General features: G+C 38.7%; 1 protein-coding gene across 4 annotated transcripts in view; it reads right to left on the bottom strand.

Annotated features, from left to right (window-relative positions):
- Positions 1-16,967, bottom strand: part of hrg (hiiragi) — a 210,618-nt gene that overhangs the window by 172,025 nt on the left and 21,626 nt on the right. For 3 of the 4 annotated variants that reach the window (XM_067151793.2, XM_067151794.2, XM_067151795.2), the window contains exons 2-3: positions 8,199-8,378; positions 7,704-7,808 (exon numbers count right to left, since the gene is read on the bottom strand). In XM_067151793.2, the coding sequence (XP_067007894.2) occupies positions 7,704-7,741 (38 nt within the window). In that variant the 5' untranslated portion in view covers positions 7,742-7,808; positions 8,199-8,378. The remainder of the gene's footprint in view (positions 1-7,703; positions 7,809-8,198; positions 8,379-16,967) is intronic. The other variant, XM_067151796.2, reaches the window with a different exon arrangement.

The following is a 16,967-nucleotide window of genomic DNA, read 5'->3' as shown; positions in this document are numbered from 1 at the left end:
TTGCACCATTCCCTCATTATATCTTCCAAGGCACAGTTGAACAGCAGTGGTTTAACATATTTATTACTAAAAACTAACAGGGTGTGGGGTAATAAGCTTACTTTTGACAACATACCATATAAGTTCTGGGAAAAGGAGATTGGCGTTCAGTTTCCCCATTAATTTTGAGGTTAAGATATTTTACTGTCAATGAAATGAAACTATGAATTCGTTTGATAGAACAATATATATATTCTTTAAATAATATATCAAAAAATAGTGAGTCTTGTTGCGATAAAACAGATGAGAATATGAAATTATGACATTGCAACTGAAAGAAACTAGGCATGAATTTGAATTCTTCTTGACCGGACATTTAACAATTTATACGAAATATTTCCCTCACTGATTCACTTGACTGTACCTTCAACACTTTGAGTGTAATTACGACGTAATCCATTGATCTGGTGTTTACTGAAGATGTGTCATGCCTAACTTGGTGATACATCCTTGTGACTGCTTCTTCTCCATATCATCTGACTTCTTTGTAAGTCAATATGGTATGACCTCTTGGCAGGTCCAGGGTTGCCCTCTCTGACTCCATGGTAAGCCCTTGCGTCCGTATCTTCAACTGAGTGAGCGATCAACCTTTTGGTCTCACTCTCTCAATGACCAATAATTAATGGCTCACTGAGTCTTCACCATCTCTCGTTCACACTCGTTCACTGACCAACCAAGGCCTCTTGATCTAGTAGACCTCCTCACTGTACTGCATCCGTATAACTAATGACTGACGCTACAATATGCATCCACCTTTTATAGACGTTGGTTGATACAACTACGTAATCTCCAGAAATAACAATGACATACTCCCACCACGCGGCAAATATTACATACAGTGGTGAAATAGCCCGGAGGCGGCTAACTCCGTGAGCGCATATCTAAATAAATACAATGCCGTAGCCATGGCTCGGCGATGACTTGGCAGAATCGCCACTAATCTTGCACAATGTCCCAACGTCACACCCAATCTCTGATATATACAACAATTCTCACTGTACAGGTATTGAGTGTTATCCTACACATACGTATATATGCATACATCTAAGTACAATCTTGCAAGCAACAGGCAATTGCAAAATCGAATTGAATAAAACGGATAATTACAATAATAGTAACAATATCACAGATAACATAATAATACGGACATAATAATAATAATAATAATAATAATAATACAGATAAAATAATAAAAATACAGATATCATCTTGTAACGGGATTTGAACTGTTACAGTGGTGACAAGCAAACTCCTTGTCTTAAGCCTGTTTTCATGATGAATGGCTCAGAGAATTCCCCTCTGAACTTGACTTTTGATTTAGTCTTGGTTAAGGTGAGTTCAATCAATTTGATTAATTTTGGATGGAGCCCGAAATTTCTTAATATTTTCAACATTGAAGGTCTATGGATACAGTCGTAAGCTTTTTTAAAGTCCACGAAGGTTATTGCAAGAGGTTTGTTTTGCTTCTTGTAATATGCCATGGCTAATTTTAAAGTGATGATTTGTTCTGCACAGCTTCTCCAAGGTCTGAAGCCTCCTTGGTATTCACCTAATTCTTCCTCTAGTTGCTCTCTGATCCTCCTGTATAGGATTCTGAAGAAAATCATGTATGTACAGTCTAAGAGAAAGATACTTCTGTAATTATCTGGATTGATTTTATCTCCTTTTTTGTGGAGTGGGTGGATTATGGCTGTGGTCCAATGTTCGGGAACTTTTCTGTTATCCAGGTTTTTGTTAGGGCCATGTGTAAGGATGTTCGAACTGTATCACTGGCATATTTCCACATTTCTGCGAAAACTTTGTGTTCTCCGCATGGCTTATAATTTTTCAACTCTTTGAGTGCTGTTTCCACCTCTTGGATTGTTGGGGGATTTATGAGTTCAGGCGGGATTTTGATGGGCGTGTCTGTATTAATTGCTAAAAGTTCCTGGGGTTCTTCACAATTCAAAAGTTTAATGAATGCTTTTACCATGATTTCGGCATTTTCCTTGTCATTACGTGTCATTTTTCCATCCTCACTTTTCAGCATTAATGTGGGAGGGGCAAATTTTTGTACTTGTCTTCCAAACATTTTGTAAAAGTCTCTGCAATTGGTTTTGTGGTAGTTTTCTTCTACTGAGTTGATTAGATCTTTCTGTGATTGTCTCTTGGTTTGCCTGATAATTTGTGTGAACTTTTCCCTGATATTTTTGAGGTTGGTTGCACTTTCTTCTGTTTTGTGTGTTTGAAATTTTAACCATGCCTGATGTCTTTCTTCATGAATTTTGTAACATTCTGAGGTCCACCAGGCATGTCTTTTACATGTGTTCAATGGGGCTAAATTTTCAGCTTGTTGCCTGAGAATTGGAACCAGTACTTCTAAGTTATGTCAGTTTTATGTTCTGTGTAACTTCTCTATACTTATCATTCCTAATTAACTGGTGTGGATCAAAGTTCCTCTTTTGTTTATTGTGTTTTGGTTTCTTTTTTAGTGGTGTGAACTTAATTTTGATTTTGACTACGTAATGATCTGAACCTATATCTACTCCTCTTAATACTTTAACATTGTAGATTTCTCTGTGGAAGGTTTTGTCCATAAATATGTGATCCAGCTGCCATTCTCCTCTTTTCCAATCAGGATGTGTCCAAGTTTTAAGTTTATTGGGCCTCCTTTTAAAGTAGGTGGACTTTGAGATTAGTTTGTGTTCTCTGCAGAATTCAACAAGTCTTTGACCATTCTTATTTGTACATTTATGTGGAGCCCATTTTCCCAATGATATCTCGGTATTTCTTTTCCCTTCCGAGTTGGGCATTGAAGTCTCCTAACAGGATCTTAACATTGTTAATATTTATTTGGTTTACAGTTTGGTCAAGGAGATCCCAAAACTTTTCCACTTCTTTCCTAGACTTTGTTAGAAAATTCTTTTCATTAGTAGGGGCATGGGCATTTATGATCGTATAAATTTTGTTGGATGCTTTTAAACTCAAAGTTGCAATTCTAGGTGAGATGGCTTGAAAATCGATTATCAAATCTATTATTTTCACACTGACTATAAACCCAGTTCCAAATTGGGAGCATTGTTTCATAACACTTAGTCCAGGTTTCCCATTGTAAATTCTGTAGCCTTGAGATTCGAATAGTTCTTCTGTAGTATTTCTCATCTCCTGGAGTCCTGCTACTAAAATATTCTGTTTATCTAATTCGTCCATCAAGTTCTTTAGTTTTCCTGCTTTAAGTAGAGATTCTGTTTATCTAATTCATCTATCAAGTTCTTTAGTTTTCTTGCTTTAAGTAGAGAATTAATATTATAAGTTGCAATGTAGTTGATCTGATCTTGTTTGATCCTGTTCTTATGTGTTGGCATAGGAATGGGTGATTGCCAACGCTCCGACTCGTTGATGTCTTCAAGGTGGCTACCCACCAAATCCGATGTAGCCTTCTCCTGCTTTCTTGGACAGGGCGGTGGAATTTTTTTCCTAAAAGACCTTTCCATGGTTGACTTTTGCAGATAGTTAACCTTGGGTGGAGCAAACTCCGATTTAGAACTACGGTTGTTAACCGCAGAGGGACAACCCCAGATGTTCAGGGTTTTGGGTTGGGATTTCCTCCTAACCCAATGAGGTATGGTTTTCCCGCCAATACTCGGGTGGCTGATTGCAGTGGTTTCCTACTGGGCGATGGGGTCGCCACGCCCCTACGCCAAACTATACGTACTATTATTTAACAAACTTAGAATGTATTTAAGTCAGAAGACAGTATTTCTAAATGTAAAAGGACAATAAACGGTGAACACGACGTTTAGGCTCACGGAACATATAAAAGTCCATTTTAGATACTCATATCACGTCATTTGTTACAACTCATTAATTCCTCTGGTGAGGCTGACATCAGGAAGGGCATACAGCCGTAAAAACTCGCCACGAAGATTCGTCTCACTTCATACTCGAACCCGTAGAAGAAACGGATACGGGTATCGTGTTATCATATAATTAAATATTGATACAAAGAACTTAATGGCCAGTCATTTGTCTCTGTCAGTTCAGCAGTAGGCCTAGCACACAGTAAACCTAATCACTGCTTCCATTTGAATTATCGCCTTGCGCCTCCAACTTCCCTGCCTTGCTACCGGCGTGTCGGCATTCTAAGTGACGTCATCTTCACGGCTATCTCTCACCAGTCAAGTCAGCCATGCTTCATTCTCTTTGAGCCATGCACTGCAATCAAGAGCATACAAGGTCGCGTCTTTTTGAACCTTCAAAAATTATTTTGTTCCCGGCTATAGAGTCTAAACAGTGTAAATCTATTCCCAGATGATCTCTGATATTCCCAGTTGGTGTATATGTAGCAGAAGCCACTCCTTCCGAATAAAGCCGCACTGTAGAAGGCATGCCAAACCATCAGCTGATAACTAGCGTATGTTACGAGTTGTACTTCCAAATGTAATACACAGTAACTGGAAACATTCTTTTGATAACTGCGGCTGATGAAACACAGACCCTTATTTTTAAGTACATTTCATACTTGCCCTCTACATTTATCACATCAGGATTTGCGTAAACAGCTGTCCACGAGATAAGACAGACCACATTGTTTAGGTTAGGTATATTATCGGATAGTGCCAAAAGTTTCACGGGAAAAGTAAAAATAAATAACAGGAAAATATACCGCATTTATGGATATCTACAGGTGTGGCGGTAATGCATTTTATTATCATAATGTTTAATTTTGTACGTTCATTGTCTCTTTTTATTAATGCATACCCTAGTATGTTTTGTTTGGCATCTCCGAAAATCGTTTAAAGTATGGGGCGACATAAAATTATTATTATTTGTTACGTATGTTGGGAGTAAAACAATTGCTTTAACTGGATAGCTTTTATCACGTTTTAAACTTAATTCTCTCCAAATATATACCTATACTGGCCCGAGTTACGAGATATTAAACAACCACTTTGTTAATGATCTCGCCTGCTGTATAAATAGCAACAACCGCGAATATTTCTCAACTAAAGTACAATCGTTTCCTCATCCCGAGGTGGTACAGCTCTTTTTAGACACACCTCCAGTGGAGGGAAGTTACATGTACCGCTTTTACCGCATATCAACCTTCCTGCCATTTGTAAATCTCTGGCAGTACGGTACCGAAAATCGAAGTCTGACCCCCCGAGAACAGCAACTAATTGTACTAACTATTACGCTGGTGGACATTATTAACTACAAAACACAGACATGTAGCATGACTGATGCATGCTTGCAATGCGCGGGTTGGACACGAAACTAGGCCTATTCTCTATTTGTGCGACGTCATCAGAGCTGCAGTAGACCTACGCTACAGAGGCGGACATTTCTTAACTACAAAACACAGATATACCGCATGGATTCGACGCATTTTCATTGCGTAGGTCATACGGACGAAACTATGTCATCAGAGCTGCAATAAGACTTGTACCCGCTTCGAAGCAGAATCGTCGTCGTTCTCTGACGAATTACGTTGGGGGTCTTATAGGCGAGATTTCTTTTTTTAATTTTCTTCATCTCGAAAAGCCGGGGAGTCTAATATGCGAGGTGGTCTAACACATGAATAAATACAGTAATATATTGGAACCTGAAAAGAGATGCAGCGAGTATGATTTGAAAATCAGTATTTCCAAGACAAAAACGATGTCAGTCGGAAAGAAATGAAAGGATTAAATGTCAGGTAGGGAATACAAAGCTGGAACATATGGATGTTTCAAATACTTAAGATCAGTATTCTCCCAGGAAGGTGGAACAATAAGTAAAATCAAATCGAGGTGTTGTAACAAAGCTAATGCAGCGAGCTCGCAATTACAATCAACTATATTCTGTAAGAAAGAAGAGAGTACTGGCATAAAATTACCTTTCCATCGTCCTGCTTTCAAACTGACTTTGCTGTACGGTAGTGAAAGCTGGGTACAAACAGGTAGGAACAACGGGAAGGAGGTATTCTGAATGAGGAGAAAAAGGCTAAATTAGGAATGAATATGATGAAGTTGAATATATAAACCCGCTCAGGTGGTGGGGTCATGTGAAGTGAATGGAGGAGAATAAGCTGTCTAGGAAAATAATTGACTCTGTGGTGGGGGTAAGAGAAGCGGACTTAAGTGACAATAGTTTGGACTCTCTTTTTAATAATGTAAAGAAAAGAGATTAAAGACATAGCAGTCTCAATGAAGATGAAAGTATACAGGTACAACAGGAGTTGGAATGGGTTTAATATTCAGTGTTCTCCCTACAACATTTTCAATGGGCGAACCGCCCTTCGTTTTTGCAGACCGTGTAGGTATGTCCTAGGTACATAATATAAATATATATTTTAGTCACTGGGTGCTCCAAATTAAAACGTAAATACTGTAAAACTGATTATTTAAATGAAATATCTTCATTATAGTACACAAAATTGCATCAATTACATCAGAGTTTAAATATTTAGCTTGACTATCACGTAGAGTCGATCTGTAGAAATACTAAACTCAACTGCCTTGCTTTTGCGGACGATTTAGCATTACTTGCAAATATAATAGAAGAGGCTAAATTTCAAATTGAACAACTAGAAATTATAGCAAAAAAAATGGGATTACAAATTTCATTTGAAAAAACAGAAATGATGCCAACTTTTAAAGTTGATTTACCAGTTATTCAACTGAACAGTAATAAAGAGATTAAAATTGTTCAGAAATTCAAATATCTTGGGGAAATAATAACATGGAACACAAATGAAAAAGAAGCAATAGAACACGGAACAACTAAATTTAAACAAGCACAAAGACTTACCTGGCCAACCTATATAAAAAAATCTCTTTCAATAAACGCTAAGCTGAAACACTATAATTTCATACTTAAACCGGAGGCAACGTATGCGAGTGAAACTTTATTCAAATTAAATGTAAAATCTACAACAGACAAATTACAGAAAACTGACAGTTCTTAGAACATTAATAAAAAAAACACCAAGTTGATGGACAGTGGAGATTGTTGCCTAACAACATTGTCTATCGTGAACGTGAATCAATAATATCTACAATGTGTAAAAGAAGAATTTCCTTTTTCTGTCACATATCAAGATTACCAGACACCAGGATATTTAAACAACTATTTGATTATTTTTTGAAAAATAAAATCAATAATAATTGGTTCAAAGAAGTTCAGGATGATTTGGAAGAATTGGGTATAACTCGGCAACAAATCAAAGACAGAAAAGAGAAGAGGATTTTGAAGAACAAAAGCACAAGTCTCAAACTAAAAACAGTTGAACGGAAACAATATACTATATCGGGCACACAAAGGGCTTCCAGGTCGGAGAGGATGAGAAGATTCTGGGAGAAAAAGAAGAAATTAACTCAAATGTATTCAAGTGCTCCAATGTGGGCGTAAAATATGTAAATAAATAAATAATATAGATAGATAAACAAGCAGTAGAACACTAGAAGTTCTTCGTGATAACACTAAAATAGTTCATTTTGCAGTTAATGCTTACCAATCTGATATTACTGTTAATGGCTGAAGGGCCGCCCGGTTACTTATACCTGCCAATCGGGTGACAAAAATTTCTGGGGAGAATACTGGTATTGATTACTATACACATAGCTGCTAAAAAAAAAGCTAATAGCAAAATTATTTAACGAAACTCATATACTAATAAAAAATAAAGCTGTTGAACTACATACCGTACCTGATTTTCTGCATATGTTACCAGTCCAATCATGATAAAATTAAGGTATAAATCACAGGCTTTTTTATTCGGTACCAAGTTGATGTTTCAAAACACTCATCTGCAACAAAAAATTATGATTCAAAACTCAAATCACACTATCATGAAGTAAATATCTACTTTCTTAATAACCATGGAAATCTCTGGCAGGAAAAATGAATCTGTTTTCTCCAAAAATCTACCCAATTTTGTCATATTGGGTAAATACCATATTTTGGTTTCCACAGCACAAAATGGTGATGAGTGTTATTTCATGCAGGGTTGCATAAAATAAAATGACAAAGAGTAATAAACATATTTAATTTAAATCACACTCTCAATATTATGGTATCTAATATCATAGTTTTTGCATGCCAGAGACCCCAAAGGTAGTATAAGGAACACTCACGACATTTGAGATAAGTTTCAGCTATCTATAGAAAGAATAAGAATTTAGATAACTATAATATACCTAAAACACTTTTCCATTCTTGTCTTCCGTGCGGTTCCAAAATGTTATTACGTTGCCATATCACTTCCTTTTTCCTCAGCATGAGCGGATGTTCACTAACATTTCCCGTAATTAATATGGCGAAGTGGTATATTCAATACTGTTGATTAGAGGTAGATCAACTTAGAATGGATGTCATCACTGTAACCAAACAAAACTTCCATTATATTTCTATCAGACAGAATTCAAATATATCTACAACTCTTCCACTTCATTGTCATAGATGCTTATGTTATGAAGACTAAGGTACGATTTATAGGACAGTACAAAATATCAAATACAAGACATCCTCCATAGAGGAGCCAGTAAAAAACAAGATGACACAGGCAGGCAAAACGAGATTAAAGTGGCATGTAGCAAGACTGACAGAAAAATACACTCAAGTCTGGCAGTGGATGTACACTAAGGGACTTAACAATCAGGTACGATTTGGAAGAATATGGAGTAGGATGTTGCCCTCTGACAAGGAAACCTGGACAGATCCTCCATGTTGTGAAGATGAGACTGTTGTGATTGTCACATGTGGACAATATCAGAAATGAAGATGTGTGACACACGACTTGGTGTGGCCCAAAAAGAAATCACACGAGGCTCAACTGCAATAGTATAGCCATGCCATGAGAAGCAACAAATATAATTCTATGACAAAAACAGCCCTCAAACTTGACCCAGTAGGATACTGGTCATGAGGGAGACCGCCAAAGTGGTGGATGAACATCAGCGAAGACATAAGTTCTGTGGACCTCAACCCAAGACATGCTAGAAGGGCCAAATAGTGAAAATATAATGAAACAGTAGACCCCATTTGATGGAAAAAATGCTGAGAGATATTTAGAAAGGAACAGAAACTGGTATTAGAAGAACTAATTCCGCAGGGAACATGACATGGCGAGAAGAGACGGTATACGGTATTACCCATTAAAACAACAGAAACAAGAACTGTAAATGTTAACTTAAAAAACAAAATTAAGAATCCCAGAGTAATCATTTTACAAGAGAAATACAAGAACTGGTAAAACCAGTAACAGAGATAAGTAGAAATTCAATAGTCATTTTTGAGTTTCCTGAATTTTATTTAGCTATCTCAATCAGAAGCCATATTTTGGTCATGCTAGCCTGGGAGGGATATAGCAAGTGGAGATGCAATTCTCCCCTAGGTCGCCGGCACTGCATTGTGCTTAGCACATTTATAGCTTGCAGTGGTGTCGCACTGGAGCAAACAATGGTAATTTTTAAAGATTAAGTTCAATAAATTTTATTCAGGTAAGCACTTGATCATCTCTGTCCAACCTTCCCACTCCCGTTGTAGTCTAAGACCACTGTGGGTTTCTTGACGCACTCGACTTCACCGTGTGCTACTTGATCCTTGGTGTTCCCCCCTCTCTCTTCTTAGCCCGAGTGGCCACCATTTCCACACCTCTGTGCTTTGACGACAGCATGTAAACATCCTTGTGGTCATTCAATTTTGTAACCAATGGACCTTGACTTGACATTCTGTGCCTCACCTTTCTTCAATTGCTTCTTCACTACATTTTTGGGCATCATCTTTCTGTTTTCACTTGCACTCAGCCCACTTTCCACGCATAAATCATTACCAGTATAAATTTTACACAGTAGCCTGAATTGGATTCGCAAAGTTTATAAAATTTTACTCCAAATCTAGCAAGCTTGGAAGGATCAAACTGCACACAAGATAAACATCCTCTGAAATTCATCAGCGACTCATCAACAGCTACATCCTGTTGTGGCACAAATGGAATAAAATCAAGTTATTTAGGTATTCATTTAGGCACTCATTATCATGAAAATGCAGAAATCCTTAACGGCACTTTTTTACTGAATAGTGAAGTGTCAACAATACTCGCTCTTTGACCAGTTCATTTCACCAAGGGCTTTTTTACTTGAGCCATAATAATGCATAAGGAAAAGTAAGCCTTCATTTCATCATTAGTTGTCCGGCTCCATGGCTGAATGGTTAGCGTGCTGGCCATTGGTCACAGGTTCGATTTCCGACAGCGGGAATTTTAACCATCATTGGTTATTTCTCTGGCACGGGGACTGGGTGTGTGTGTGTCGTCTTCATCATCATTTCATACTCATCACGATGCACGGGTCGCCTACGGGCATCAAATCGAAAGACCTGTACCTGGCGAGCCGAACATGTCTTCGAACACTCCCGGGACTAAAAGCCATACGCCATTCCATTCATTATTAGTTGGGTCAAACCATTTACTGCCAAAGATTTTTTTATAGTACAGATTATATAAAAACTGGTTTGCGTATATGTTCTGTGGTTATCGTCGTCCAGAATTTGTCAATCAGAACACACGAGAAAGCCTCTGATGCAGAGGGTTTATCATCAAGATTGTGAGAAACCACTGGGGGTGGAGATATGCTACTAAATTTGCATATACCTAGTACATTATCACTTTCAGTTGATCATGCTCCAGTGTGAATGTTGGGTCGCTTCGATGTGAACGGCTGTGTGTTATCTAATTCTTTATCTGAATTGGTTTCACTTTACGACAAAGATTCATTGCTTTCACAATTCATAAATTCATCATCATCGGATTCACACAAGACTTCACTATCACCACTTTGGCACAAATAAGTTCTGATATCCATCTCACTCAAATATTTACATCTACGTGCAGCCATATTGACAAGGAACTGCACTAGTAGAAGGCACTCCACCTAATTTTCAAGTGTAAGGGGCAGTCGCACGAAAACCGAACGCCTGCTACAGCGCGACCATGGAATGGTTTTATTCAAAAGTAATCACCAAAAGCATTAATACATTTATCATACTGAGTGACGAGACAATCAATACCAGTTTTGTAGAAGGAGTTAGGTCGCTGATATATACACAACCGCACCCAATCTTGCACGGCCTTGTCCAAATGAAACCGACGTCCACAAACGTCTTTCTTCAGGTCGCCAAAAATGTGAAAATCACAAGGTGAAAGTTCCTGGCTGTACAGAGGATGTTGAAGTGTTTCCCAACCAAATCGCTGAAAGGTAGCCTTCATCAGATTGGAAGTATAGGGGTGAACATTACCGTGCAACAAGATGGCTTTGTCCGACAGCATTCCAGGGCGTTTCGCTTTATGGTGCGTTGCAGTTTCTGCAAAGTGTTTCCATTGCGCTGCGCACTGATCGTGGTTCCATGCTCGGGGAAGTCGACAAGCAGAGGACCCCAGCAGTCAAAGAAGAAGGTCATCATGACTAACGGAACTTACGTGAACAGCTTTAAATTTCTTTGGCAGGGGAGAATTGCAATGTTTCCATTGTTGGCTTTGCCATTTGCTCTCAGGCTCAAAATAATGGCACCACGTTTCATCCCACAACAATACGGGATAGAAACGCATACTTTTCCTCATAGTACCACTGCAGATGACTCAAACATGACACTATTCTGTCAAGCTTTTGTCCCTCCGTCAATTGATGCAGAACCAACTGCGCACAAATTTTGCGGAAGTGTGCAAGTTATCATTGATAATGGCAGGCACAAAACCATAGCTAGGCCTATTGCCGACTTTAACGCGAATGTCTTCCTCCGTGACTTGTTGGTTTCCCCAGATAAGGCCATCAATCCGCCGTACCACATGAGGAGTAATGACTCGATGTGCCTGTCCTGGGCGGGCATCTTCTTGCAATGATGTGCGCCTTTCTCGGAATCTTCTATGCCACTCGTGCAAACTCGTCATGGACATGCAGTGTTCGACATACACAGCAGACATGCAACGATAAATTTCACATACTCCAGCACTCTCAGCCACCAGAAATCAAACCACACTTCTCTGCTCTTCTTTCGTTGCCTCCATTTCTACAGCTGGACGAACGCACTAGACCAATCCACGCATCACCAAGACAGAACCCAAAAACTGCATGCACCTGTGAGTTGTCACTATGCAGTTCTCCTACCACAGCGATGACAGTATCGATAGTTAACAACGTTGCCGCCTTTCGCACGGAATGTGTGTTATGGCGGGTGTTCGGTTCTGATTTGACTGCCCCTTATATTTAGGTAACAAACAACATTATCGACACTGCCTCTTTCCAAAAACGTTGAAGGAAGTATATTGGTCAGCATAATATTGCCATGCACTTGTGTCATACCAAACTAATGACTCCAATTCGTAACAAAGTTCAGCATGTCTCTGAGACGTGGTTCGGCTCTTTGGTCTCAGTGACTGACCATGTCTCTGAGAAGATGTTAGATGGCAATGGGTTAATCCATAGTAAAACATAACTACTGGTATGTAATATTAAGCTCACACTTTTCAGAGTTTTGCTAGGCAGATGTGTTAGCATTTCAGTTTGTATTGCATAAAATGAATTTCATTATAAAGCCTGTATTGTAGTATGTATACTTAAAAGGTACGGTCAAATGTTCCATATATACAATACTAAAATTTAATTATCTAAATAACATTTTAAAAAATAACAGAACATGTTTCATCTATCTTGTAGACATCAGCCGAAAAGTTTAAAGATTAAGCACAAAGGACAAGGACAAAAACACATTAAAAATAATTCGGACTGCCGAATGTGTCAGTTAAAACGTTGAAGAATATGCTAGAATGATCTGAGCACAACACTTGAATACTGGTAAAAGTGAAAATTAAAATACTGAACACATGAAATGGTTCAATAAAATTGGTAACAGAGCCCTCTTAACGTGATGATGCTGTGTTGACATACAGTTTGCCGATGCGTGTAGAAAGTTGGTGATATGGAGCACAAAGTTTAGTTCCAGTAGAATGAAGACGATTGTTAAATGTGTGTTAAACATGAGTGAGGGTTCCAGTAAAATGGTATTGAGTTCATCTTGTTGGCGCGATAATGTTAACAATTCTTGATAAGAAAAGTAGGCAGAATATCTGATCGTGATTTCATAAGTGGAATGTGCAGTGGAGTGCCCTAGAACAATAATGATGGCTATTACTAGCGTTAAAAGTAGGCAAGTTTTTGAAGCACCTTGTAATACAAAAAAATGAATGAAAATAAAATGCGGCACATCTGATTACTTACATTCCCGCCTACCCAAGAATGGCTAGGTCAGCGTGTGTAGATGTTTATAGTTGACTGGAGGCGAACTGTGGAGGCCATGTGTGATGGAAGCTGGTATGAGGGGAGAGTAGGGGAAGGCTGGAACCAATAGGCGGGGAGCAACTGAAGGGAGGCTTGTTACGAGGCTTGACAAAATAGGAACTGTTGAGTATTGCCTCAAAAATTATGTTCACAGTTTCTGAAATTTCATTTAAATTGTAAGCAGGGTTGCATTTTTGGTCTATATTAATAAAGATGTTTTCCAAAACTCTGAGTAAATTGCCCTTGTTATAAAAATAAAGAATCCAAAGTCCAGTCAAAGTCCAGTCAAAGTCCAAAAGAGTCCAATCATTCCTCTGTTATAACCGAGTCCAATCATTCCTTCACCTCCATAGAGCAGGACCTAAAAATTCTTATAACAGTGACTGGTCTAGGAAATCCATTGTAGATTACATGATCTACGACTGGGAAATGAAGAGGAATGTTATAGATGTAAGAGTAATACCATCAGAGGCCCAAGATAGTGACCACAGACTTCTGGTAATGAAAACTGAGAACAATGATGGAAAGGAAAAGAACAGAGAAGCAAGAAAGACGTATCAAAATATGGAAACTGAAGGAAAAGGAAACCAAGGAAGAATACCAGGAAAAAATAAGATTGAACGTACCAACAGATGATACAAAAGCAGGAGAGGAGGAATAGGAAAGGTTCAAGAGGATACTAGTAAAAACTGCAGAGGAAATTTGTGCCAGGAAAACATGCAAGGAGACCCCATGGTGGAACGACAGAGTCAAAGCGGCAGTTAGGGAGAAGAATAAAGCTTTCAGAGTGTGGTTCCAACAGAGGACACCGGAGACAAGACAAGAATATAAGACAGAAAAGGAAGCTAAAAAAGGTTGTAACAGAGAAGAAAAAATGGATGGAAAAGTGAACAAACATGATGGAAGAAGATAGCAAAGGAAATAAAAAAGTACTGTATGGAAAGGTCAAGAATAAGAAGAAAGGGAAGAGGAAAAATGGAAATGAAGTGCAGGAAATGGAGAAACTCAAAGGAATGTGGAACGAGTATTTTGAAGATTTACTAAACCCAGAAGGATGCACTGAGAAGGAAAATAGAAGCAGGGAGGAAGTAAGAAATAGGGAAGAAGAAAAAGACTTAACATGGGCAGAAGTGGAGCTAGCACTGGACAAGATGAAAGGAGGGAAAGCCCCAGGGTTAGATTAAATGAGTATTGAGATGGTGAAGGCAGCAGGAGAGGTAGGGAAACAGTGGCTTTATTGTGTGTTGAAAGTAGTATGGAAGGAAAGGAAGACCCCTGAAGATTGGAAGAAGGGGGTAATCATACCCATTTTCAAGAAGGGGAATAGAAATGAGTTCAAGAACTATAGGGGAGTCACATTGATATGCCACTGTGCAAAGGTGTTTGAGAAGATTTTAGAGAATAGAATCAGAAAGAGGGTGGAAGAAAAGAGAAGAGCAGTATGGTTTCAGAACAGGAAGGACCACAGTAGACCTTATATACGCAGTAAGGTAACTACAATAGTGTCCTTATGAATGGGGTAAGGATCTTGTGATGGCCTTCATGGACTTTGGGAAAGCTTATGACCGTGTGTGTAGAAACAAGGTATGGGAAGCCTTACAGAGAAAAGGTGTCGAGGAACAGACCGTACAAAGAGTGAAGGAGGTGTACAATGGGAGTGTCAGTTTTGTGAAAATAGCAGGACCAGGCTGGTTTGAGCAAAAAGGTGAATTAAAACAAGGAAGTTCTCTGTGACCTTTGCTCTTCGTAGTAACAATGGACGAGATGACAAAAGTGGCAAGGAAAATTGGAGAAGGAAAAATGAAAGTGATGATGTTTGCAGATGACCTGTTAGTCTGGGGAGAAAAGGAAGAGGATATCCAGGAACAGATGCTTGGATAGATGAGGTGGAACAATATGGAATGAATTTTTTTCTATTTGTTTTACGTCGCACCGACACACATAGGTCTTATTGCGACAATAGGATAGGCCTAGGAAGTGGAAGGAAGCGGCCGTGGCCTCAATTAAGGTACAGCTCCGGTATTTGCCTGCCGTGAAAATGGGAAACCACGGAAAACCATCTTCAGGGCTGCCGACAGTGGGGCTCGAACCCACTATCTCCCGATTACTGGATGCTTAAGTGACTATAGCCATCGAGCTCGGTAGGAATGAAATTTAATGCCCAAAAGAGCGAGATAGTGATCACAACTAGAAAGAAGGAGAGACGTACAAGAGGAATAATGCTTGGAGGGGAACAGCTTAGGAAGGTAGAGAGTTTCAAGTACTTAGGAGTATCATAGAGGAAAGTGGAAGAAATGATAAGGAAATAATCGAGCATGGAAGACAAGCAGGAGTATTCCTGAAAAGTGTCAGAAGCCTGGTTTGGAGCAAGGATGTACCTCAGAGAAGCAAAAGGGTGATATATAGAATGTACTATATACTTATTCTGACGTATGCAGCTGAGAATTGGATAATGAGGCAGAGAGCCGTGAATAGAATACAGGCAAATGAAATGAAATTTCTGAGAAGCAGGATAGGAGTGACAAGATGGGATAAGATGAGAAATGACAGGGTTCGAGATATAGTAAAAGAAGAGCCACTACAGAATAGGATAGAGGTATGTAGACTTAGATGGTATGGACACATGAAGAGAACGACAGAGGAAAGGATACCGAGGAGGATGCACAAAATGGAGATAACAGGTAAACGGCCAAGAGGAAGACCAAGAGACAGGTGGATAAAAGGTGTGGAAGAGTGTGTACAGAGAAGAGGACACGACTGAGCAAGAGTGACTAGGGAGAAGTGGTGGGAAGACAAGAGGAGATGGAGAGGCTTATGTTCCAAGCAGACCCGGTCAACAGCTGGAAACTGCAGATGATGATGATGATGATGATGATGATGATGATATGTTATTAATACAACAGCCGAAGTTTTTGAACAAATTCTACACACAAAAATTTTTGATCTTGTGAAAATTCAGTTACCTTGCATTCAGCATGGTTTCATTTAACACAGATCCGCTGTTCCGAATTAGTTTGGTTTAATACAGGATTTATATAGTAGTCTAGTTATAAACGAGAGGGTTGATGTTGCATATAACGATTTTCCAAAAACTTCTGATATGGTGAATGATGAAATCATTACTTAAAAATTAGGCTACATATCTTCATGTGTTCAAAAGAATTACATTTGTTCTGTTCCTACCTTCAGAAAATGAAGCAGTATGCTTCATATGAAAGAGTTTACACAGAGCTCAAAATCTAGGACCACGACTATTTTTGCTTCTGATCAATGATCTTCCTTACGTCTTATCATACACTAGTAGTTTGTTATTTGCTGATGATTTGGAACTTTATAAAGTTATTTCTCCCAAACTGACTCAATACTTCAAAAGGACATTGATAATGTTGATTTTGGTGCAAAAATGTTTCATTTAAAACTTAACGTAAAAAGAAAAAAACATTCACAACACAAATAATTTCAAACACCACATCAAACCAACGATTTGGTGGAAGAATGTTGACAATATATTTGTGGGCTGGTCAAAAGATCCTGAGATACTTCACCAATTTCTAAACCACATAAATTGGCAGCATCCTTCAATTAAATTCACTATGGGAATGAAGTCACTTGGATGCCTTGCTTTCTTGGATGTTC

This window comes from Anabrus simplex, chromosome 7, assembly GCF_040414725.1.
Source record: "Anabrus simplex isolate iqAnaSimp1 chromosome 7, ASM4041472v1, whole genome shotgun sequence".
Lineage (NCBI taxonomy): Eukaryota > Metazoa > Arthropoda > Insecta > Orthoptera > Tettigoniidae > Anabrus > Anabrus simplex.
Note: the sequence above shows the minus strand (reverse complement) of the source record. Positions and strands in the feature narration are given on the sequence as shown.